Below are 24,339 nucleotides of genomic sequence, written 5' to 3'. Positions count from 1 at the left end.
AAAATTCACGCATGCGGAGTGGATATAGTTTGATTGTTTGTGAAAAATGGTAAAAGATTCGAGGATAGACTCCAATGGATTCTATTTCAACGATATTCCGACGACATTTTTCCTGGAGTTTGTTATAATTTCACTAAAAGTCTCTGTTAAGCTCGACCTACCTGACATTTGAACGGTCGGATGTTGAATATCTAATGTCGTGAGACCATCGTCTTCATGAATTGCATACTTCGAACCACTTTCTAATAAATTTCCATCTTTCAGCCATGTTATTCTAACATTAGAGCCAGAGAAACTGCAAGTAAGTTTGATGGGTGATCCAGCAGCAGATGTCCGATTGGTTAATCTTGAATCGAATGTAGGTTTTCGTTTTGACTCTCGAGTTTTTTGGTCAGTTCTAAGTTTTTTCGTCTCTGAGGGAGCATGGTCTTTTCCATTGCTAACATTGTTCACTGTATCTGCGGCTTTGGGTTTTGGAATTTCATCAGTAACTTTATGTTTTTGAACACCATTTTGCGGTGCATCTGTTCGTTGATGAAGATTTTCATTATTTCCTATCTCTTGTTTCGACAGTTCCGCAGTCTGTTTCTTAGTCGGATCATCGACTTTTACGTCTTCCACTTCCTTAAACACTGTAACAGTGCAGCTGGTTTCAGCTTCGCCATTCTCATTGTTAACAACACAGAAATACTTTCCAGAATCATCAACAGTGAGAGAATTAATTTCCAATGTTACGAAACCATCGGAATCATTCAAAACATAGCGAGAATCTTTACCTAGAAGAGCACCGTTTCTAAGCCACAACACTTTCGCATCAGATCCGCTATAGCTACATGACAATTTAATGGAGGATCCTTCGCATGATGTTCGAGAAGTTAAATTGCTTTCAAATACGGGTTTTTTCTTAGATTTAGCTCTTCCTCGTGATCCTTTCGGCTTATCTGAATCTGGCTTCGACACAGTTACATTAGAATCGTTGTGTTCCTTTTCGCTCTTTACATTGTCATTTTTGTCCGATACATTTTCCTTAGTTACTTTTTCTTCAGGCAGTTTTCCATCAGTCACCTTTTCTTCAGATGTCGTATTTTCAAACGCTTTTTCGTCAGACGCCTTTTCGTCAGACGCCTTTTTGTCAGACGCCTTTTCTTCAGACGCCTTTTCTTTAGACAGCTTTTGATTAGGCACTTTCACTTCAGCCAACTTTTTCTCAGCCACTTTTTCGTCATCTACATTTTCCTCAGCTAATTTAATTTTTGCCTGCTCCTCTTTCGCACCTTTTTTCTTTGCTTCCTGTTCCTCTGCTGACCTTTTCTCTTTTTCAGTTTGATCTTTTTTACTGTTCTCTTCTAGACATTGATTCAAGGCACTTAGGGGAGCTGCTAATGTAACGATGATATTCGCGAATTCGTTTGGCGATATAGATCGCTCAACAACACTTTGAACTTTAGCAACGACCTCTGACAACTGTTGCGTAAATTGAAGCATTGGATCTTTTGGGAAAGTGTCCTTTAGCCTTTGTTCGGTGTCTTTTAATGACGAAATGAGATCCTTCACTTCCTTAGTTTTCTTGGATATATTTTGTAGCGGTTCATTCACAATGAACTTTTCAAATGCTTGAAGTGTTTTCTTAAGTTTATCTGCAGGTTCTATTAGCAGTGAAATATTGTTTTTTCCAATAACGTCCAACAAATTATCAACTTCACATTTTGGTTTTTGAAGCAATTTCGTTAACTCTTCAGAACAGATCTTCTTGAAGAAAGTTTCGAGTATCGGTTGAATTTTCTGAAGTCCTTCAGCAATGGCAGTTACTGCTTCTTTCGTTGTGTTTCGATCTATGGACTTTGTAGCAGCTGTAGCCTTTTTCATTTTTACAATTTCACTCTTCAATTTCAAAAAATAAGATGCAAAGGCATCTTCAGAAAGGTTCGATTTAGCATTTGCCATTTGGTCTTCAACTGATTTGATCAATTTCGACATGTTGCTGATGTCTTCAGTTCCAACGGCGTTTTCAGTATTTTTAAGTATTACTTCTTGAGTTAACTTTACGGTTTCTAATAGCGTTGTCGTAGGTGCTATAAGAGGATTCACCTTCGGGACCGTAAGCGATGTTTCGATCATTTTTTCAATTCGCGAATTTAAGGTATTCATGGACGCAGACACGTTGGAGTATGTTGATGTTTCATCTAAATTATTGACAACGTCGGAAATTTGAGCCATTAGTGGTGATATTCTTTCAATAGCATTGACGAGATCGCTGATCAATATGGTATCATTTTTCTCTAAGAGCGATCTATTGTCCAACAATTCTGATCGAAGTTTTGATAAGCCCTTAGCAATATAACTGGAAATCGGATCGGCTTTGGTACACAAATTTTTATTCACTGTCTGGAGCTGAGATGAAATTTCATGTAGCGATGAAATTACTTTTTTTATGTTTCTGTTGTCCCTTTGTAGTTCTTTACTTTTATTTTTAGTTAGTTGATGCAATACCTGTAATGATAGATCCTCAACACATTCCTTAAGGTCATTGATTGGTGGTGAAACATTTTTTAAATCAACTTGTTTCTTCTTGGAATATGTTTGAATTTGTTTAAGACAATTTGCGATAGCGGTAACTGTATTTTTCATGCATGTTTCGGATTGCAGAAGAAGCTTTTCAGTTTCTTTCTTTTGTGCTTCGATCTTTTCGTCCTCTTTCTTTGCATTCTCCAATTTTTCAGCGTTCTTTCTCTCTGCTTCAGTCTTTTCAGCCTCAATTTTTTCTGCTTCCTTCCGTTCAGTTTGCTTCTTTTGTGCTTCGATCTTTTCGGCCTCTTCCTTTTCTTTTTGTTCTGCTTTTTTCTTCGTAGCTTCGGCCTTCTCGGTCTCTTTCTTTTCAGCTTCCAATTTTTCAGCATTCTTGGCTGCTTCAATTTTTTCTGCTTCCTTCCGTTCAGTTTCCTTCTTTTCGTTCTCTTTCTGTTCCTTTTCTTTCTTATCTGTTTTTTTCTTCTTAGCTTCGGCCTTCTCTGCCTCTTTCTTTTTAGCCACCAATTTTTCGGCGTTCTTTCTTTCTGCTTCAATCTTTTCAGCCTCAATTTTTTCTGCTTCCTTCCGTTCTTTCTCTTTCTTTTGTGCTTGGATCTGTTCCTTCTCCAATTTTTCAGCATTATTTCTATCTGCTTCAATCTTTTCAGCCTCAATTTTTTCTGCTTCCTTCCGTTCAGCTTCTTGCTTTTCTGCTTCGATCTTTTCGGCCTCTTTCTTCTCATTGTCCAATTTTTCAGCGTTCTTTTTATCTGCTTCAATCTTTTCAGCCTCGACCTTAGCTGCCTCAATTTTTTCTGCTTCTTTCTGTTCAATGTCCTTCTTTTGTGCTTCGATTTTTTCGTTCTCTTTCTGTTCTTTTTCTTTCTTATCTGCTTTTTTCTTCTTAGCTTCGGCCTTCTCTGCCTCTTTCTTTTCAGCCACCAATTTTTCGGCGTTCTTTCTGTCTGCTTCAATCTTTTCAGCCTCAATTTTTTCTGCTTCCTTCCGTTCTTTCTCTTTCTTTTGTGCTTGGATCTGTTCCTTCTCCAATTTTTCAGCATTATTTCTATCTGCTTCAATCTTTTCAGCCTCAATTTTTTCTGCTTCCTTCCGTTCAGCTTCTTGCTTTTGTGCTTCGATCTTTTCGGCCTCTTTCTTCTCATTTTCCAATTTTTCAGCGTTCTTTTTATCTGCTTCAATCTTTTCAGCCTCGACCTTAGCTGCCTCAATTTTTTCTGCTTCTTTCTGTTCAATTTCCTTCTTTTGTGCTTCGATTTTTTCGTTCTCTTTCTGTTCTTTTTCTTTCTTATCTGCTTTTTTCTTCTTAGCTTCGGCCTTCTCTGCCTCTTTCTTTTCAGCCACCAATTTTTCGGCGTTCTTTCTGTCTGCTTCAATCTTTTCAGCCTCAATTTTTTCTGCTTCCTTCCGTTCTTTCTCTTTCTTTTGTGCTTGGATCTGTTCCTTCTCCAATTTTTCAGCATTATTTCTATCTGCTTCAATCTTTTCAGCCTCAATTTTTTCTGCTTCCTTCCGTTCAGCTTCTTGCTTTTGTGCTTCGATCTTTTCGGCCTCTTTCTTCTCATTTTCCAATTTTTCAGCGTTCTTTTTATCTGCTTCAATCTTTTCAGCCTCGACCTTAGCTGCCTCAATTTTTTCTGCTTCTTTCCGTTCAATTTCCTTCTTTTGTGCTTCGATTTTTTCGTTCTCTTTCTGTTCTTTTTCTTTCTCATCTGCTTTTTTCTTCTTAGCTTCGGCCTTCTCTGCCTCTTTCTTTTCAGCCACCAATTTTTCGGCGTTCTTTCTGTCTGCTTCAATCTTTTCAGACTCAATTTTTTCTGCTTCCATCCGTTCTTTCTCTTTCTTTTGTGCTTGGATCTGTTCCTTCTCCAATTTTTCAGCATTCTTTCTATCTGCCTCAATCTTAGCTGCCTCGATTTTTTCTGCTTCTTTCCGTTCAGTTTCTTTCTTTTGTGCTTCAATCTTTTCAGCCTCTTTCTTCTCATTCTCCAATTTTTCAGCTTTCTTTTTATCTGCTTCAACCTTTTCAGCCTCGACCTTAGCTGCCTCAATTTTTTCTGCTTCTTTCCGTTCAGCTTCTTTTTTTTGTGCTTCGATCTTTTCGGCCTCTTTTTTTTCTTTTTCTTTCTTTTCCGTTTTTTTCTTCTTAGCTTCAACCTTCTCTGTCTCTTTCTTTTCAGCATTCTTCCTATCTGCTTCAATCTTTTCAGCCTCCATTTTTTCTACTTCCTTCCTTTCATCTTCTTTCTTTTGTGCTTCGATCTTTTCGGCATCTTTCTTTTCATTCTCTAATTTTTCAGCGTTCTTTTTATCTGCTTCAATCTTTTCAGCCTCGATCTTAGCTGCCTCCAATTGTTCTGCTTCCGTCCTTTCATCTTCTTTCTTTTGTGCGTCGATATTTTCCTTCTCCAACTTTTCAATGTTCGTTTTGTCTGCTTCAATCTTTTCTGCTTCCTTTCGTTCGGTCTCTTTATTTTGTGCTTCGATCTGTTCCTTCACCAATTTTTCAGCGTTCTTTCTTTCGTCTTCAACCTTTTCAGCCTCGACCTTAGCTGCCTCAATTTTTTCAGCTTCCTTCCGTTCAGTTTCGTTCTTTTCTGCCTCCTTCCTCTCATTTTCCAATTTTTCAGCATTCTTCCTTTCTGCTTCGATTTTTTCAGCCTCGACCTTAGCTGCCTCAGTTTTTTCAGCTTCTTTTCGTTCCGTTTCTTTCTTTTGTGCTTCGTCCTTTTCGGCGTCTTTCTTTTCTTTTTTCTCCGCTTCTTTCTTCTTAGCTTCAACCTTCTCTGCCTCTTTCTTTTCAGCCTCCAACTTTTCAGCATTCTTCCCATCTGTTTCAATCTTTTCAGCCTCCATTTTTTCTACTTCCTTCCTTTCATCTTCTTTCTTTTGTGCTTCGATCTTTTCGGCGTCTTTCTTTACATTCTCCAATTTTTCAGCATTCTTGCTATCTGCTTCAATCTTAACAGCTTCGATTTTTTCTGCTTCCTTCTTTTCTACGTCTTTTTTGTCGACTGTGAGTTTTTCCATATCTTCCTTCTTAATCTGAATGTTTTCGGTCTTCTTCATGTCAGAATCTTCTTTGTTTTCATCTTGATTTATATCGTCAGAGCGCCTTCTTTCTTCAACGGTATCCTTACCTTTCTTAGATCTACGCTTTGGCTTTTCGACATTCTCACCATCATCCTGACTGCTTTTACGATCTTTCTTAGATTTCCTTGAAGGTTTTTGAGGTTCCGTAGTTGTGTCTGGTTGTATCTGTTCTTCACAAGATATTTGTTTTTCAGTACTATCAAGTTCCTCGCCAGCTTCTTCAGTTGCTTCTTTCACAGATCCTTCATTCTGTGTCTCTGTTTTCGTTTTTCTGGAGGGCTTTTCAGGCTCAGAATTTGCCACTTGGTCACTATCTAAATCAGTTTTTTGCGATTTATTTTCAACTGATTCACATTCTTTAGGAACAATCTCCTCTGGAGTGACTTTTGCGTTTTCATTGTCAGTTTCACTTTCGTCGCCAATAATCTCAGTTGCCAATTCATCACAAACTATTTCATCTACAAGGTCCACTACAATAGGCATCAATAAACAATTATTGATTTCCTTCAGTGGCACTGCGATGCCCGATACGACTTTCGCAAGTGATATGGGTTCTACAGATACGTTTTGTTGAGTATGTGTTTGAATTTGTGCAATTCTTTCAAGCAGCTTTAAAGTTGGCTTCGTTATTTCTCCTTTCGGATATGACTGAGTTAAGTTTTTAACAACTTCTTTTAACGATGCAGTTAGTGCCTTAATTTCTTTTGTATTCTTTGGTATGCTATGTGTGGGATCATTGATTATCAAAGCTTCCAACGATTTAACAGAACTTCGGAGATTTTCCACAGGTGTAACCAACGGTTCACTGTTAATTGTACTGATTATTGTTGCTAACGATTCGATTTCAGCTGTAGGTTCCTTTAAGGATGCAATAATAATCTCGGCTGGTAATTTCTTACACACAGAATCCAATGTGGAGACGCATTCGTCTACAGAATCTGATATCTTTGTGCAAACCGTTTTCCATGTTTCTTCTCCCTTCAAATTGTCGTTTAATGTAACTTGAATGTTAAGTACTTTTTCTTTCAAACTATCTACCGAGGGTGTTATGTTGATCGATAAACTCTCTTTAGTTGACTCTAAATAATTTGCAGTTTCACCAACGGCACTAATTAGATCTTCGATTTTCTTAAATTGAACTGGAGTTACTATTTCTTCGATAGTCAATTCTTGTATTTCTGAAATTTCTTTGTGAAGTTGACCTAGAGGATTCACAAAACGGTCGGCACTCGGATTATCAATAGACATTCGCTTGATTGACTCTAGTTTGTTTTGAAGTTGATTAATTGAATTGTCCAATTTACCGAAAGGTAATTCATCGGTAATTGTTTTCAAAATTTCATTGATTTGAAGAACAGGTTTTGAAATCAATTCTATAGCTGTAACAACATCAGCAGCTTGAATGACATCAACATTTTCTATAGTAGATTGAACTCCAACTAGTTGAGCTTTTAATTCACATAAGCAAGTCATTACATACTTGGCAGCCACAGATTTAGCTTGAGATAAATCGTTTTGAGCAAAATATAGTTGAGACTCTACACCTTGAAGTGACGAAATCAATCTTTGTACATCTGCATTATTTTTCGAAATTTCTAAAGTAAAATCTTTAGATACTTGGTTCGAAAAGTTGTCAATAGTCTTCTTAAGATCTGTCAATGGTTGTGTTAAAACTTTCAATTCAGAGTATTTTGTCCTCGAAGCTTCTTGTATAGATGATAAACACTTCTCAATATCCTGACCTGGTACCATCAAACTATTTTTCATAGATGACTTAGTCCGTTCAAAATCAGTAGAAATTGTATCCACTATTTGCTCTTTGCTAACAATTTCTCCTTTCTTGTCTTGATCGTTTAAAATTTCAGAATGTTCCTCGTCCACACTCTTTTTAGATTTTCGTTTCGGTTTGGCTGGCAGTTCGACGTCGTCTTTGCTTCCGTCGTCTTTGCTTGACTTTCGAGACTTCTTCGACTTTCTCTCCGGCTTTTCCGGGACTTCTTTAACATTGTCCTTTTCGTCTACTAATGCTGTTGCTTCTTCATGTTGAGGTTTCTCAAGTACTTCCCCAATCTCTGACTCAACATTTTCAACTTCTTCAATAATTTGGGGTTGCATTATGGAAGGAGTAATGCCACATATAATTCCAATAAGAACATGTATATGCTGTAAGCATTCTGTTAAGTCTTCAATATTTTTAGCGAGTTGCAATGTTTTCATTTCGGTATTAGCAGCTGACTTCATAACATTTTCAACCAACCTTTTCAGCTCATCTAAGGGCAGTAAACTTTGATACACTTCAAACGACACGTTTTCCAAAAGATATTCGTTTGAAACTTGTTCTTGAACAACATCAATATCTTGCAGTGCACCCCTCAATTCAGAGGAGAATGGTTCAACATTTGTATATGAATAAACTGTTGTTATCCCAAGCAACTCGCTAATGGCACTAGTGATCTTTTTTAGAGGTTTAGCAAGAGACTTCAAGGCTTCTATATCCTTACACTTGAATGGAATTATTGTCTTGTCAGCAACGTTTTCAATTAGATGTAAACATGAGTTAAGTTCAATTAGTGAACTTTGCACCAACAGTCGAACTGAGTTACTTTCTTCATCAGAAAGAATTAAAGTGGATCTATCATCTGTGGATTCTCGAATATTTTGCGTTTCAGTAACAACTTCTGCCACAGATGGAACTATGACTGTTTTAATTGAACTATCTGGACTATCAGTAACATCTTGTGACTGAGGCAAGGTTGCTTCTACTGTCGGAGTCTGAAGTATTTCTGTTTTCCCTAGTTCTTCATTGATTACAGAAACTTCAGGAGCAGCAATATCTTTCGTCTCGTCTACCTTCACTCTGTCAGTAGGTGAATCTTGAACATCTTGTGCTTGAGCCAAACCTTCTTCAACTGTTTGAATTTCAAGTGTTTCGATTTGTTCTACGTCTTCCTTGATCGCAGAAACTTCAGGAGCACCAATATCTTTAGTTTCTTCTACTTTCACTGTATCAGTAGGTAAATCATTAACATCTTGGTTTTGAGCCGTAACTTCTTCAACAGCTTGAGTTTGAAGTGTTTCTGTTTGTTCTAGGTCTTCCTTGATTGCAGAAACTTCAGGAGCAGCGATTTCTTGTGTCTCTTTTACTTCCACTGTATCGGTAAGTGAATCTTTAGCGTCTTGGGCTCGACCAAAACCTTCTTCAACGGTTTGAGTTTGAAGTGTTTCTGTTTGTTCTCGTTCTTCTTTGATTGCTGAAATTTCAGGAGCTGCAATATCTTTCGTCTCATCTACCTTCACTGCGTCAGTAGGTGAATCTTTAACATCTTGGGCTTGAGCCAAACCTTCTTCAACTGCTTGAGTTTGAAGTGTTTCGGTATGTTCTTCGTTGATTGCAGAAAATTCAGGAGCGGCCATACCTTTCGTCTTTTTTACTTTCACTGTATCAGTTAGTAAATCTTTAACATCTTGGACTAGAGTCAACGCATCTTCGGCGATTGAAGTTTGAAGTGTTTGTATTTGCTCTAGGTCTTCCATGACTGCAGAAATTTCAGGAGCAGCAATTTCTTTTGTCTCTTCTACTTTCACTGTATCAGTAGGTGAATCTTTAGCGAACTGGGTTTGAGCCGTAACTTCTTCAACTGCTTTAGCTTGAAGTGTTTCTGTTTGCTCTAGGTCTTCTGTGATTGCAGAAACTTCAGACGCAGCAATATCTTTCGACTCTTCTACTTTCACTGAAGCAGTAGGTGAGTCTTTAATATCTTCTGCTTGAGCCAAACCTTCTTCAACAGTTTGAGTTTGAAGTGTTTCGGTTTGTTCTAATTCTTCCTTGATTGCAGAAACTTCAGGAGCAGCCATATCTTTAGTCTCTTCGACCTTTACTGTATCAGTAGGTGAGTCTTTAACATCTTGTGCTTGAGCCAAACCTTCTTCAACAGTTTGAGTTTGAAGTGTTTCGGTTTGTTCTAATTCTTCCTTGATTGCAGAAACTTCAGGAGCAGCCATATCTTTAGTCTCTTCTACTTTCACTGTATCAGTTGGTAAATCTTTGACGTCGTGCGCTTGAGCCAAAGCATCTTCGGCGGTTGGAGTTTGAAATGTGTCTGTTTGCTCCAGGTCTTCCGTGATTGAAGAAACTTCAGGTGCAGCAATTTCTTGTGTCTCTTTTACTTTCACTGTATCGGTAAGTGAATTATTAGCATCAAGTGCTTGAGCCAAACCTTCTTCAACAGTATGAGTTTGAAGTGTTTCGTTTCGTTCTAATTCTTCCTTAATTGCAGAAACTTCAGGAGCAGCCATATCTTTAGTCTCTTCTACTTTGACTGTAGCAGTAGGTGAGTCTTTAACATCTTGTGCTTGAGCCAAACCTTCTTCAACAGTTTGAGTTTGAAGTGTTTCGGTTTGTTCCAATTCTTCCTTGATTGCAGAAACTTCAGGAGCAGCAATATCTTTCGTCTCTTCTACCTTTACTGTATCAGTAGGTGAGTCTTTAACATCTGGTGCTTGAGCCAAACCTTCTTCAACAATTTGAGGTTGAAGTGTTTCGGTTTGCTCTAATTCTTCCTTGATTGCAGAAACTTCAGGAGCAGCCATATCTTTAGTCTCTTCTACTTTCACTGTATCAGTTGGTAAATCTTTAACGTCGTGCGCTTGAGCCAAAGCATCTTCGGCGGTTGGAGTTTGAAGTGTGTCTGTTTGCTCCAGGTCTTCCGTGATTGAAGAAACTTCAGGAGCAGTAATTTCTTGTGTCTCTTTTACTTTCACTGTATCGGTAAGTGAATTATTAGCATCTAGTGCTTGAGCCAAACCTTCTTCAACAGTTTGAGTTTGAAGTGTTTCGGTTTGTTCTAATTCTTCCTTGATTGCAGAAACTTCTGGAGCAGCCATATCTTTAGTGTCTTCTACTTTCACTTTAGCATTAGGTGAGTCTTTAACATCTTGTGCTTGAGCCAAACCTTCTTTAACAGTTTGAGTTTGAAGTGTTTCGGTTTGTTCTAATTCTTCCTTGATTGCAGAAACTTCAGGAGCAGCAATATCTTTCGTCTCTTCTACCTTTACTGTATCAGTAGGTGAGTCTTTAACATCTTGTGCTTGAGCCAAACCTTCTTCAACAATTTGAGGTTGAAGTGTTTCGGTTTGTTCTAATTCTTCCTTGATTGCAGAAACTTCAGGAGCCGCTATATCTTTGGTCTCTTCTACTTTCACTGTATCAGTAGGTGAATCTTTAATGGCTTGAGTTGCAGCGGTAACTTCTTCAACGGCTTGAGCTTGAAGTGTTTCTGGTTGCTCTAGGTCTGCTGTGATTACAGAAACTTCAGGCGCAGCAATATTTTTCGTCTCTTCTACTTTCACTGTATCAGTAGGTGAGTCTTTAACATCTTGTGCGTGAGCCAAACCTTCTTCAACAGTTGGAGTTTGAAGTGTTTCGGTTTGTTGTAATTCTTCCTTGATTGCAGAAACTTCAGGAACAGTCATATCATTAGTCTCTTCTACTTTCACTTTATCAGTAGGTAAATCTTTAACGTCTTGGGATTGCGCTATAACTTCTTCAACGGCTTGAGTTTGAAGTTTTTCTGTTTGTTCTAGGTCTTCATTGATTGCAGAAACCTCAGGAGCAGAAATTTCTTTTGTCTCTTCTACTTTGACTGTATCAGTAGGTAAATCTTTCATATCCTGGGTTTGAGCCGTAACTTCTTCAACGGCTTGAGTTTGAAGTGTTTCTATTTGTTCTAGGTCTTTCTTGATTGCAGAAACTTCAGGAGCAGAAATTTCTTTTGTCTCTTCTACTTTCACTGTATCAGTTGGTAAATCTTTGATATCTTGGGTTTGAGCCGTAACTTCTTCAACGGCTTGAGTTTGAAGTGTTTCTGTTTGTTCTAGGTCTTCCGTGATTGTAGAAACTTCAGGAGCAACAATTTCTTGTGTCTCTTTTACTTTCACTGTATCGGTAAGTGAGTCATTAGCAACTTGTGCTTTAGCCAAACCTTCTTCAACAGTTTGTGTTTGAAGTGTTTCGGTTTGTTCTAACTCTTCCTTGATTGCAGACACTTCAGGAACAGTCATATCAATAGTCTCTTCTACTTTCACTCTATCAGTAGGTAAATCTTTAATGTCTTGGGATTGCGCTATAACTTCTTCAACGGCTTGAGTTTGAAGTGTTTCTGTTTGTTCTAGGTCTTCCTTGATTGCAGAAACTTCAGGAGCAGCCATATCTTTAGTCTCTTCTACTTTCACTGTATCAGTAGGTAAATCTTTAACATCTTGGGATTGAGCCATAAATTCTTTAACGGCCTGAGTTTGAAGTGTTTCTGTTTGTTCTAGGTCTTCCTTGATTGCAGAAACTTCAGGAGCAGAAATTTCTTTTGTCTCTTCTACTTTCACTGTATCAGTAGGTAAATCTTTGATATCTTGGGTTTGAGCCGTAACTTCTTCAACGGCTTGAGTTTGAAGTGTTTCTATTTGTTCTAGGTCTTCCGTGATTGTAGAAACTTCAGGAGCAACAATTTCTTGTGTCTCTTTTACTTTCACTGTATCGGTAAGTGAGTCATTAGCAACTTGTGCTTTAGCCAAACCTTCTTCAACAGTTTGTGTTTGAAGTGTTTCGGTTTGTTCTAACTCTTCCCGGATTGCAGACACTTCAGGAACAGCCATATCTTTAGTCTCTTCTACTTTTACTATAGCAGTCGGTGAATCTTTAACATCTTGGGCTTGATCCAAATCTTCTACAACGGCTTGAGTTTGAAGTGTTTCAGTTTGTTCTAGTTCTTCGTTGATTGCAGAAACTTCAGGAGCAGCCATATCTTTAGTCTCTTCTACTTTCACTGTATCAGTAGGTAAATCTTTAACATCTTGGGATTGAGCCATAAATTCTTTAACGGCTTGAGTTTGAAGGATTTCTGTTTGCTCTAGGTCTTCCGTGATTGCAGAAACTTCAGGAGCAGCAATTTCTTGTAATTCTTTTACTTTCACTGTATCGGTAAGTGAATCCTTAGGATCTTGGGCTTGACCTAAACCTTCTTCAACGGTTTGAGTTTGAAGTGTTTCAGTTTTTTCTAGGTCTTCCTTGATTGCCGAATATTCAAGCGCAGTAATATCTTTCGTCTCTTCTACCTTCACTGTATCAGTAAGTGAATCTTTTACATCTTGGGATTGAGCTAAAGCTTCTTTAACGCTTTCAGTTTGAAGTGTTTCTGTTTGTACAAGTTCGTCCTTGATTGCAGAAACTTTAGTAGCAGTAATTTCTTTTGTCTCTTCGACTTGCTTTGGATCAGTAGGTGAATCTTTAACATCAACTTCCTCAACAACGTTTATTTGCTCTACTTTTGCAACTGATTCCGAAACAACCTCTGTAGATTGACATTGTTCCACAAATTCGTTAATCTCTTGTAAAGGTGTAGCTATTGAAGATATCACTTTTGAAAGCTCATATGGATTCATTGAAACATTTTGTTGTATGAACGTTTGGATTTTACCGATTTTGTCCAGCAAATTTAGTGTCGGTTCTGAGCATTCACCTTTAGTGAAAACTGATGTGAGCGACTTTATTGTTTCCTTCATTGCAGAAGTAAGTTCTTTAATTTCAGGAGCATTTTTCGAGATCGGATCTGATGGCTCTGAAACTACAATGTTTTCGTATTGCTTTATTGTCTTCTTTAAGTTAGCAAAGGGCTCAATTAGTTTTTCAATGTGGTGATCTTTTACTGTTTCCAATAAGATATCTATGTTTCTTAAAGGCGCTGAGAGGGTTGTGATAACAGCCTCTGCGGGTAATTTTTTGCATATTTCATTCAGAGTGTTCTCGATTTCAGTGCGTTGTGTGGCAACTGATTTTACGAAATCAGTGATTTTAAGTTGAGAAGTTGAAGGTATTTCTTCATTTATTTTAGCTATTTCATCAATCAAATGCTTTATTGGTATAGCTACATTTTCGGAGAAACCTCCAAGCGCATCATTCAACTGTGTTTGAGTGTTGTGAAGTATTTCTTTTAGCTCTGAATTCAGATTTTCTTCAACTGGCTGAATAATTTCAGCTATTACAAGTTCTTGAATAAGTTGCATTGCATTTTTAATTGCTTCAACAGGAGCAATCAATGAATCAGCACCTGAGTAATCAAGCGAGAGTTTCTTTATTTCCTCAAGCTTCAATTTCACATGTTGAATTTGAGGATTCAATTCTGTATAAGCTGAGTCAGCGGAGAAGTTGGTAATAATTTCCAATATTCTGTTTGTTGGTACTGTCACCGCGGCGATTAACTCCGCAACTTTTTCTACCTCTGAAATCTCGTGGTCCTGTACATTTGTTTGAATATTGCTTAATTGTAATTTTATATCAGCCACGCATATTGCAAGGTACTTTGCTTCCAGCGTATTATTTTTCACTAAATCGTTATGAATGAAGTACAGTTGTGACTCTATTCCTTGCAACGATTCTACTAATTTTTGGATCATAGGATGATTTCTATTAGTTTGACTACTTTGTTCAGTCCTTATTTGCTGACTCAAGGAATTAATAGATTTTTCTAAATCTATTAAAGGTTGTGTTATAACTCTTAGATCAACAAGGTTTATTCTAGGTGTCTCCTGTATCTTGTGTACAAGAATATTAATGACGCCATTAGTGTTTCCTAGGTTGGTCGTAATATTTTCTAAGAATTCTGTCGATGCGATCTGCGGTTCGATTTTTTCGTCTGTGACGCCTTTTTCTTCAGAACCGTGATCCGTAGTCTGCTGGACTTCTTCCTTAATCTTGGACTTCTCAGTCAAACCAACTGTTTGACTTTCTACTTCCTCCAATTCTTCAATATTTACTTTCATTCTCATCTGACCATCTCTTCCTTCCTCTGTAAAATTTTCATTTTCTTCAATTTCTGCATCCAATATTGCTACCAATTTGACCTCTTCTTTGCCAATTGAAGTCTCTCCGGAAATTTTTACATTTTTCTTATTGCCAATTATTTCCTCATTTTCATCAATTTCTTTATCGTCTTGATTAGTAATGTTTTCGAGCGTATCGCCGGAAACATTTTCGAAATTGACGTTTTTTTTTAACTCTTCATGTGTCTCGGTATCATCTTTTACTTGCATAATTATGTCGGCTGTACTTTCGTTGATTATTTTCGCATCCATAATTGTTTCGTAAACCTCATTACTGAGAGAATTTATTTTTGCAAGTAGTGTCATGAGAGAGTCCTTTTCTTCTGGTGTTAATTCCCGTTCTTCCGATTTTCGAAAAAGCTCTTTAGCTTTAATCTCCAAATTTTGTTTCAATAGTTCAACGTTCTTTGGGTCATCATGTTCTGAAAATATTGGATCTACTGAAGGTATAGTAATTTGTTGATTTTCACCAGTTGCAGGTTGTTGATCGCCACTTTCACCACAAATAACTGAGACTTGCTGATTGTCATCCGTAATAGTCTTTTGCTCCTTAACATTTTCCATAGTCAATTGACCCTTGACACTATCAGTAGTCATTTGATCCTTGTCATTTTCTGTAGTCTTTTGATCCTTGACATTTTCCGTAGTTGCTTGATTCTTGACATTTTCAGAACTTTGTTCCACTTGTGAGCTAATATCTACAACATCCTGGCATTCTTTCATCTCAACATCAATTGTATTTGAGGATTTGATAAGCTGATTGATATTTTCCAGCGGTTTAGATATTTGAGATATTAATTTAGTTAGTTGTAGTGGATCTACAGTCACGTTTTGCTTGCAAATATCTTGAACTCTCGTTAGCGTATCCAATAAATTTATAGTTTCGTCAGATGACAAGTTGGCAGTCAGAACTTTGACTGTTTCCTTTAATGCAAGAGATAGATTTTTAATTTCTTTCTTACTTTTCGGTAGACCTTGTAATGGGTCCTGCAGAACCAAAGATTGTAATTGGACCATTGCAGTCTGAAGTTCGACTAATGGTTTTTCGATGACGTTCAAATTATTCGATTTAACTGTACCAATTAAATTCTCGATTGCCTTGCTCGGTTCTTTGAAAGAAATAATAATTTCTTCCGCAGGAAGTTTTTTGCTGATGTTTTCAATCAATGGCGCCAATTTTTCAATGTTTGTAACTATACTTTTTGCGTCTTCTGCTGATATTTGCTGATCTGAAGCATTCAAAGTACGTTCCATCTGTACGATCTGATCTTTAACATCAATTAAAGACATTGTCAGATTTTCACTTGCATTTTCAACGCTATCTATCTGCTTAATTATAGCAGTCAGTGACTCTTTGATGTCATTTATAAGTAGTTCTTGTGTCTCTTGAACGTTTCGGTTTTCTACCAACTGTTGAATGAGGAGAACTCCATGCTCTAGTTTCTCGAAAGGTTTAAGTACGTTGAAGTTCAGTGGACAACTTTTAGATAAATCTTTCATAACTTGAATGTTCATCTTAATATGATTTACTGGTTCCATTACTGTCACTGGCTGTTCTACTGTTATTTGATTCAGCAGTTCACTCATATTTTGAATAGGAACGGTTAGCATTTGAATCGCTTTGGCCACATTGATTTGCTGAACAGTTTCGGTTTCTTGTAGAATATTTTCAACTCCAGCGATTTGCGTCTTCAGATTCAAAATACATTCACCAATTTTTGCAGCAGATGGAGATTCCTGCTTTACAATATCAGTTCGGATGAAATATAGTTGTGATTCAACTTGTTGAGTTGCAGAAATGAAACGTTGAAGATCAGGATTGCTTCTCGTAATGTCATCTCTAGGTTGTGAGACAATTGACTCCTGCAGCTGCTCAATTGAATCTTGAAGACCTGACAATGGTTGAGACAAAACGTCTATGCGTATGTTATGAACGACAGGAGTTTCTTCAATAGCTTTCAGACAAATTTGAATCTCGGTTTTTGGCCTCTGCAGCAAGCTAGTAAGAACATTTGCTGGTGAGGCTTCTGCGATATCGTACAAAGTAGTTTCAAGGCTAGCCTGCAAATCGGTGAACGGCTCAGCAAGTTCTTGATTTTCTAATTTGTTCTGGAGATGTTGAATAGTTTCCTTGAGAACGAGAAGCGGTCCAGTGACACTCTCCAAGACTTGTTCCAAATTAACGTTCTCGTCTTCTTGAATCGTCAACAAAGCTTGCTTTACTTGTTCCAAAGGTTGAGCGACAGCTTCCAATACTAAATTATTTTCATCGATTGTCTCGATGGATGGTTGTCGTTGTAACGTTTCCATGCACTTATTCAAGTTTTCAAGACTTGCGGCCAGATTTTCTCTCGAAATTTTTGTTGGCTCAGGTTCAATAACGTTGAATTCATTGACTGAATATTTTGCCTCCGATTTTAGAGAAGCCCAAGTCTTAAGAGCAGATATGTCTTCATGCGACATATCACTCAAATGTTCCAGTGTTTCTACATTGATGTTATTAATACAGTTCAACAGTTCAAGAACTGGTCTTGCAGTCTGCTTAGTACCTTCATGAGCCGACAGCAATTCAAAAACATCTAACTTCGTTTGCATTTCAATTGAAGCAATAGATTGTTTCAGTTCCAGTAGAGGATTAGCTATCATTTTAAGCAAAGATAGATTTTCTTCTGAGCTTAATTCTTTAGCTTCTTGTACGCAAATATTTTCATGAATTTCCAAACAACGTTGAAGTTCCTGAATTGGTTTGATCAAAGTTTTCAAATCAGATAGTGCAGTTTGCGAAGATAGAGACTCCAGTGCTTCCATGACATTCGGGTGATTTATCGATGCGATACATCGCTGCAGGTCTTCAGCTGTATTTGAAAAGGCTTCAGTGACGTGACCACAACTCTCTGTTATATCTTCAGCCTGTTCGCTAATAAAGGCTTGTAGATCAGCTACATTTGCAGCAAGGTGTTGTAGGGTCTGAGGCTGAGTCAAACATTGTTCTCTTTGAATCTTAGCAATATTCATATCGAGAACCTGAAGCGGTTCCAACAAAACCTTTAACGACGACAAGTTCGTCTGAGTTGATACTGATTCGACAGCGTCTTCTATATCTTGTTGCTGAATCGATGCTAAACATTTTTCCAATTCCTGAATGGGTTTTGTAACAGCTGCAATCGCCTCCCTTTTCGATGGAATATTCTCAACATTTTCGTAGACTAGCTGATCTTGCACAGTAGCCAAACATTCTTTCAATTCCTCAATCATGGTATTCGCTTTAGCTTTATTAATCATGAAATCTGGTACTACATTACCAGATACGTTTTCTACGGCAAGGCGTTCATGGATTTCTACAACGTTGTCTGCAAATTCCGGTGCTACATCTGCACTTGTTTTCAAGGCAGATATATCGTCCATGGTGGACATATCTTCCAACGGTTCGCAAATATGTTGTAGAATTTTACCGATACAGTTTTGTAATTCGGCCAATGGTCGTGCTACCTTCAACGATGGTGCAAATGATTCGAGACTATTCACTGCATCCACTGTCTGTGTTTCGTGTTGAATCAATCCAATGCAATTGTGCAACTCCTGAAGTGGCTGAGCAATACTTTTTAATTCGGACATAGGCTCCACCGAAGACATTGATCGAATAGGATCAATAACCTGCTGTTCTTGCGTTACCACTTTTAGTGAATCAACGACATCTTGCAGAGGTTGAGCTATTTTTTTCAATGCGTCTAGATCACCCGAATCCGATAATTGTTTGATGCTGTCGAAAGCGGTGACTTCTTTAATTTCGAGCAAACATTTATGAATATCTTCCAATGGCTTTGCTAAGGATTTCAATAATGTGATGTCCTCTTGATCTGTTAACGTGACGGTTTGGTCCATGGGACCTTGTTCCCGAATACTAGCAATACATTCCTGTAGTTCATCTAATATTGCTAAAGTTTCGTTTACAGGCTTTCTCTTCTGCTCCATAACGACTTCGTTTTTATCGATTTCTTTTTCGATGTTACAAATTGTCTTCTGAATGTTTTTCAAGACTTTTAAGCACGGATCATCTTTTCCACGTCCAGTTAACGTAACAATATCTTCGCACCGTTTGGCTTTTTCCCTGAACGCGGTCAATGGTTCAATTAAATCTTTCATTGATCCGCTCACTGATCTTTCTTCGATTTGTCTCAGACAATAATTAATATCATCGATTGGCTTTCGTATATTTTCGACAATGGTCATATTATATCGTCCCATGCCCGACTCAACCACGGCCTCAATTAATTTAGATAAATAATTCTTGAGCGTCAGCATACTGGATCGCAATTCCAATGGCGAGCTATCTGATAGTGCCTCAATATTATTTTGAAAATAGAGTACGCTTTGTGCAAATGACTGCAGCAGTCGATTGGCATCAGCATTTTCTGTGGGTGAATCTCGCCCTAGTGATCCATTTTCAACATCTTGGCCGATACGAGCTAGACCATTTTGAATTTCTTGCAATGGTGGCACCATCGATTCGATAACACTAACACTTATCATTCCTGACCGAGTATTTGATGCCGATTGTTGCGATAAAACATGAAGTCCTTTTTGCAGTTCATACATTGGTGGACATACTGTGTCTAAAATGGCGATACTGATTTTCTCTTCCAGTGAGTCCTTGACCGTGGTGTCTATTGATTTTTCAATTTTACAAATCTCTGATTGAAGCTCTTTAATCGGTTGTGACAACTTCTCCAAAACGGTTTCGTGAACTTTGGAGAATAGTTGATCTTCGTTCTCTTCCAATGATAGGTCATGTTCAATACTCTCTAAAGCTTGCTGAATTTTCACTACAGGGCGGCATACATTTTTCAGTGGATTTGCTTCCGGTGGCAAAGCAGCGTTACTAACTTGTTCAAATGGCATGGTCTCTTGAACAGTATCCTGTAAACGTTCAATTGTGTCTGTGAAATGCTGAGCTGCTTCCAATTCGGACGCTTCTTGCATTAGCGACTGAGATTTAATTGTGTCTTGTGTAATTTGAATAGCCGATTTCATATCGTCGACTATAAGTTCCAATTCACTTCGAAGGCGACCTGTTTTGAAAGTCGAAACGATTTGTTGGACTTCATTCAGCGCTTTCAAAATCGGATCACCGGCACTATCGATTACACAAACACTGGTACGCTGTACCATGGTGTGTCCTTGTTCGTCCATTGACACACATTTCTCAACAAGAGATAGTCCTTGATGAAAGTCTTTCAGGTTTTCTAGTAAAGATGAGAATAGATTTTCCAGAGACGTCAGACCAGAATAGACGTTTAATTTTCGCTGGAAATTATTTAATGGTTCACAGAGATTTCGGATAATCTTCAAACTTCCTCCTGCTGATGCCGGTGACATCATCAATGCCGACTGCATAACGACTTCCTCTTCGACTGCATCGAAAAGTTTGTGAATAACCTTCATACTAATTGCCAACGGAATCAAAGCTGACAAATTTTGTTGAATGGCAACCGGATCTGTGATGATGTCGTTGCTAGGTAGTTGTTTCAACTTAAGTCCGTCACCTTCTTCACCTGATATATCTCGCAGAATGGCTTCTTCCTCTCTGGACTTTGATCCTTCAGTATCGGACGCGTTCCGTTTCCTAGGCTGCCTCTCTGTCAAATCATCGAATTCGAAATTCGCTTCCTTGGCAAGCAATTTTTCTGTGTCTTGTATAGCCTTTTGTAATTCCTTTGATCGCACAGAGGCAAAACCTTCATTTTCAATTTTATTCGAGATGTGAGCGCTTGCACTGGCACTAGCGAATGTTTGAAGATCGCTTTCGGTGTCATCAGCGTCACGTGAATCACCACGTGAATGCTTAGAATGGGACATGCTGAAATATTCATCTTGATCAAGTGAATCAGTTCGCCGTTTCATTTTCAGGGACTCTTCCATTGAACTAAACGTTCGCTGAACGTATTCTTCTGCTTGCTTTCCTAATGCAGTAGAATCCTCTCTCAAAGAACTTAATCCGTGTAAACTCACTTCCATTATTGAAATATCGTCCATGTCTGCTTCCGTTCGTAAATCTTCGACATGTGTGAAATAATCAGGATCAACGTCAATAACAACGGCTTCCATTAATAGATTGCCGGACTGTTGAGTTTCTTTTACAAAACGTAATGGCGGTAATTCAACAATGTTGTGTTCAGTAACATGTTCCGAAATTTGGTCAGCATACATTTCTACAATCTGCATTGCTTCCTCTTCGGTCAAATCAGGAGTTTCGTACAATGAAACGGAAACCTCTTTTCCGTCAAATGAAAATGAAACGTCCCCTTTTTCGTCAATTGTTATATCTCCAGCGGGAGTGTCATACATTTGCGAAGTTCGCTCTTCGTTAATGGTTGATAACGAGAGATTTCGCTGTATATCCAGCTCTTGTGGCGGAGCTTTTATTGGAGCATTATCGAATCCAAGGAGCGATGCTGAACTGGCTACAACGCCCATACAATTTCTTGCCTCGCATGTGTATGTTCCTAAGCAGCAAGTGCCATCTTGACCAGATATAATTCGGTGAATATCACCCGGAAGCAGTGGAACACCGTCTTTGAACCATTTCAAGACTAAAAGATTTATATTTTCTTAGTCAAAGAACTTAATGGTTTATTCATCATAAACTAACCTGGCTGAGGTACTCCTATAACTTTGCATTCCAAATTCACAATTCCTTCGTCAGTCATTACTGCTCTAAGGCACTCCAAAAATCTAGGTTTTTTGTAATGCTTCGGAATCTGCAGTTTGAGAAACGAGGAGGTAACACTGCTACCGAAATCATTGATAGCCACACATTTCCATTCGGCTTGATCAACAAACTCTACACGACGAATTTCTAGTTGACAACTTCCAGCACTTTCACGAACAATTACATAACGGTCCGACGATTCGATGGGTAACTCATCCCGATACCATGATATAACTGGTGGGTCAGTTGTTGTGGCAGTGACTAAATTTCATTTACCGTTAGCAATTTTTCGTTATTTACGCGTTAGTTCACAATTACCTAAAACCGAAAACTTAAATTCTTCGTTGATTTTCGCTTCCTGGCTCTTCAGTCCGTGTATAAACTTTGGTGGCTGATTCAGTTTAGTCAGCATAAGTCTCTCTTCGTCACTCAATTGATTTTGTATGTCTTCCAATGTTAGCAATGCAGTGCTGCTGGTTTCACCCATACAATTCTTAGCAATGCAACAGTAAGTGCCCAGGGAATTAGTTCCAGTGAGCTGATAGATGTCACCTGGACGTAATTCTTCACCATCTTTTTCCCATCGTAAGACTGGTGTTGGGAAGCCGACGACCTAAAATAGTTGCCAATCGTTTTTATCGTTTATTTTAAAATTTAAAACGAAAGCTCAAACAAAAAAAAAATGAAAATTTAGAAAGTCTTCGATAACTTACTTTACATTCGAAGGATACCAGGCCTTCATCCGTTAAGACAGCTTTTAAACTCTCCATAAATCGTGGTTTCCGATAGTTTTTCGGGATATCCATTGCGACGAAACATGTTGATATTCCCACGCTACCTTCATTGCTCGTGACGACACATTTCCATTCACCCTCGTCACAAAATTCCGACGGTTTTATTTCGAGCATGTACGCACCAAGTCCATCTTCAACCAAGCGATATTTTTCATTATGATCGATGCGACCCTCTTTATTGTACCAATTCACAGACTTGGGCCATGGCGGGACAACCACTACATACAAATAAATAAATAAATTTCCTAAAGTTCACTATCGTTGTCTTCGCACAGAATATGTAACTAATGATTTGAGCGAAACAAGAATGATTTAACGGTTATTTGTGATGTGGCACAGTGCCAACTGGTAGCCCAACGAAACACTTTCACTTTTTACATGAAAATAAATGATTTACCTTGACATCCATGCATTATCGTTTCGCCAATTCGTATCGATATGTCTTTCAGTTCGTTTGTAAATATCGGAGGCGGTGAACTGTGCAAAAGATTGTCAGCTGGTTTCAATGACCCTTCACGACTTCCTCTGCCAACGACATGGACTTTCGAACTGGAGTAAACTTTTCCCATGCAATTAACGGCCTCACATGTGTATGTACCGAGTGATGTTGGATCATCTATAATAAATAAATTCTGTAAATTGTAGAAGATTTTGAATAGGGTTAGCAACTCACCTGGATTGGCAGTTAAAGCAAAAACATCTCCAGCCTGTAAAGTACAAGTTAATAATGAAATTCTTGTAGACTTTAGCATGTAGTTCATTACCTTAATTTCTTTGGAGTCCTTGAACCATCGCAGGCTTGGAGTCGGTACACCTATGAATGAATACACATCAATTGTATAATTTTTGCTGATCTAAAAAACAATGAGAATCTTACCAATGACTTTGCATTCAAGTGAAACAGTCCCTTGTTCTGTAAGACGTCAGTTTTTATGGAGATGAATATACTGTATCGAGAGAAACTAAATGTTTTAATTGACTTACCAGTTAGAACAGCCCGAAGTGCTTCAATGAACTCTGGTCCTTTATATGCTTTGGGTACAAGCACACTGATCAATGCCAAGCAAGAGTTACGCCCACCCAAATTTTCCGCTTGAACCCTACAACGCATAACGTCAGAAAACTGACCCATACAAAAAAAAAATATTTCTTACATCCAGCTACCGCCATCCTCTAACGTAACGGGAGCTATTTCAATGCAATGGAAGTTTCCCTCATTTACACTACGAATTCGATCATTTTCACATATGCGACGATCGTTACGATACCATGTTGTCTAATTTTTAAGTAATTGTCTCAAAAATAGTCAATTATCTTCAACAGAACATTTTTCTTCTTACCTTCACATCAGTTGAACTTCGAATTTCCACCAAGAGTCTGGTTCTGGTGCCTACCTTTACTGACAAATCGCTTAAACGACGTAAAAATATTGGTGGATCTTCACCACTTGATCGATCTTCAACGATCAATTCAATGTCACGACGTGCTGTTTCACCAGTTTTAGTACGAGCATATAGTGTATAAACACCTGCATCATCTCGTTGAACATGGTCAATGGCCAATTGAACTGAATTGTTAGTTTCGGTGATGCGGAAATGTTTGGGATTGTCGAGTGGTCGATCGTTGCAAGTCCTGTAAGGAGTACAGTGTTACCATTGTTCGAGTGGCAGTGTTTTGGTTACAGATTTTTTTTATAGTTTTATTAAAATGTGTAATATCCCCTACGCCCCAGAATTATTAAAATTTGTTTTCTTATCATTTACACTAAGAACAAATACTAGAGCTAGATCATAATAAAATCAGAATTTGTCATAAAGTGTATTTCTGTTTTTGTTAAACTTTCGAAAACAAAACTAATTCGTTTATGCGTAAAAAAATCTATTTTTATACGGGCACGCAGAAAATAAATGAAAGAAAAAATTCACATAAAAATATGCTTCATGCTATGTTCGAATTATAGTCTTTTCAAAGTGAGTTACAAGCTCAGGGACGAAAGAAATTTGTGTGCGCCATGAAAGTATAATTATGACAATTTTAAAACAAAAAATTTGTTTATTTGTGTAAATCCCGGTACGAACTATTAGTGTTTCTGTTTAGAATGTATACTGAGGATATCCCTGAAACGTTGAACTAATGATACTAGTGAGACTATCGTTAAAGTGAATTAGATATTTATTGCCTTCAATTACTTGCTAAATTTTTATACCGATACCAATTTAACATGGGAATATATTTAAATGTGATAGTCCCTCATTAACTATTTCATCAAATTTTTTATTAATGGCTCCAAATTTATCGTAGACCTTTTAATTTATGAACTGCTTTTTAATTTTATTTTTCAATAAA

General features: G+C 37.8%; 1 protein-coding gene across 1 annotated transcript in view; it reads right to left on the bottom strand.

Annotated features, from left to right (window-relative positions):
* LOC119081597 overlaps window positions 1–24,339 on the bottom strand; it is a 78,004-nt gene that overhangs the window by 41,149 nt on the left and 12,516 nt on the right. Inside the window, exons 3-18 of the mRNA XM_037190631.1 lie at window positions 23,334–23,625; window positions 23,148–23,269; window positions 22,978–23,093; window positions 22,871–22,906; window positions 22,758–22,807; window positions 22,667–22,700; window positions 22,391–22,609; window positions 21,913–22,211; window positions 21,518–21,812; window positions 21,140–21,460; window positions 5,206–21,080; window positions 4,813–4,980; window positions 4,423–4,707; window positions 3,724–4,137; window positions 2,491–3,603; window positions 162–2,391 (exon numbers count right to left, since the gene is read on the bottom strand). Of these exons, the coding sequence (XP_037046526.1) occupies window positions 162–2,391; window positions 2,491–3,603; window positions 3,724–4,137; window positions 4,423–4,707; window positions 4,813–4,980; window positions 5,206–21,080; window positions 21,140–21,460; window positions 21,518–21,812; window positions 21,913–22,211; window positions 22,391–22,609; window positions 22,667–22,700; window positions 22,758–22,807; window positions 22,871–22,906; window positions 22,978–23,093; window positions 23,148–23,269; window positions 23,334–23,625 (21,869 nt within the window). The remainder of the gene's footprint in view (window positions 1–161; window positions 2,392–2,490; window positions 3,604–3,723; window positions 4,138–4,422; window positions 4,708–4,812; window positions 4,981–5,205; window positions 21,081–21,139; window positions 21,461–21,517; window positions 21,813–21,912; window positions 22,212–22,390; window positions 22,610–22,666; window positions 22,701–22,757; window positions 22,808–22,870; window positions 22,907–22,977; window positions 23,094–23,147; window positions 23,270–23,333; window positions 23,626–24,339) is intronic.

The sequence above is a fragment of the Bradysia coprophila genome, unplaced genomic scaffold (assembly GCF_014529535.1).
Source record: "Bradysia coprophila strain Holo2 unplaced genomic scaffold, BU_Bcop_v1 contig_358, whole genome shotgun sequence".
Classification (NCBI taxonomy): domain Eukaryota; kingdom Metazoa; phylum Arthropoda; class Insecta; order Diptera; family Sciaridae; genus Bradysia; species Bradysia coprophila.
Note: the sequence above shows the minus strand (reverse complement) of the source record. Positions and strands in the feature narration are given on the sequence as shown.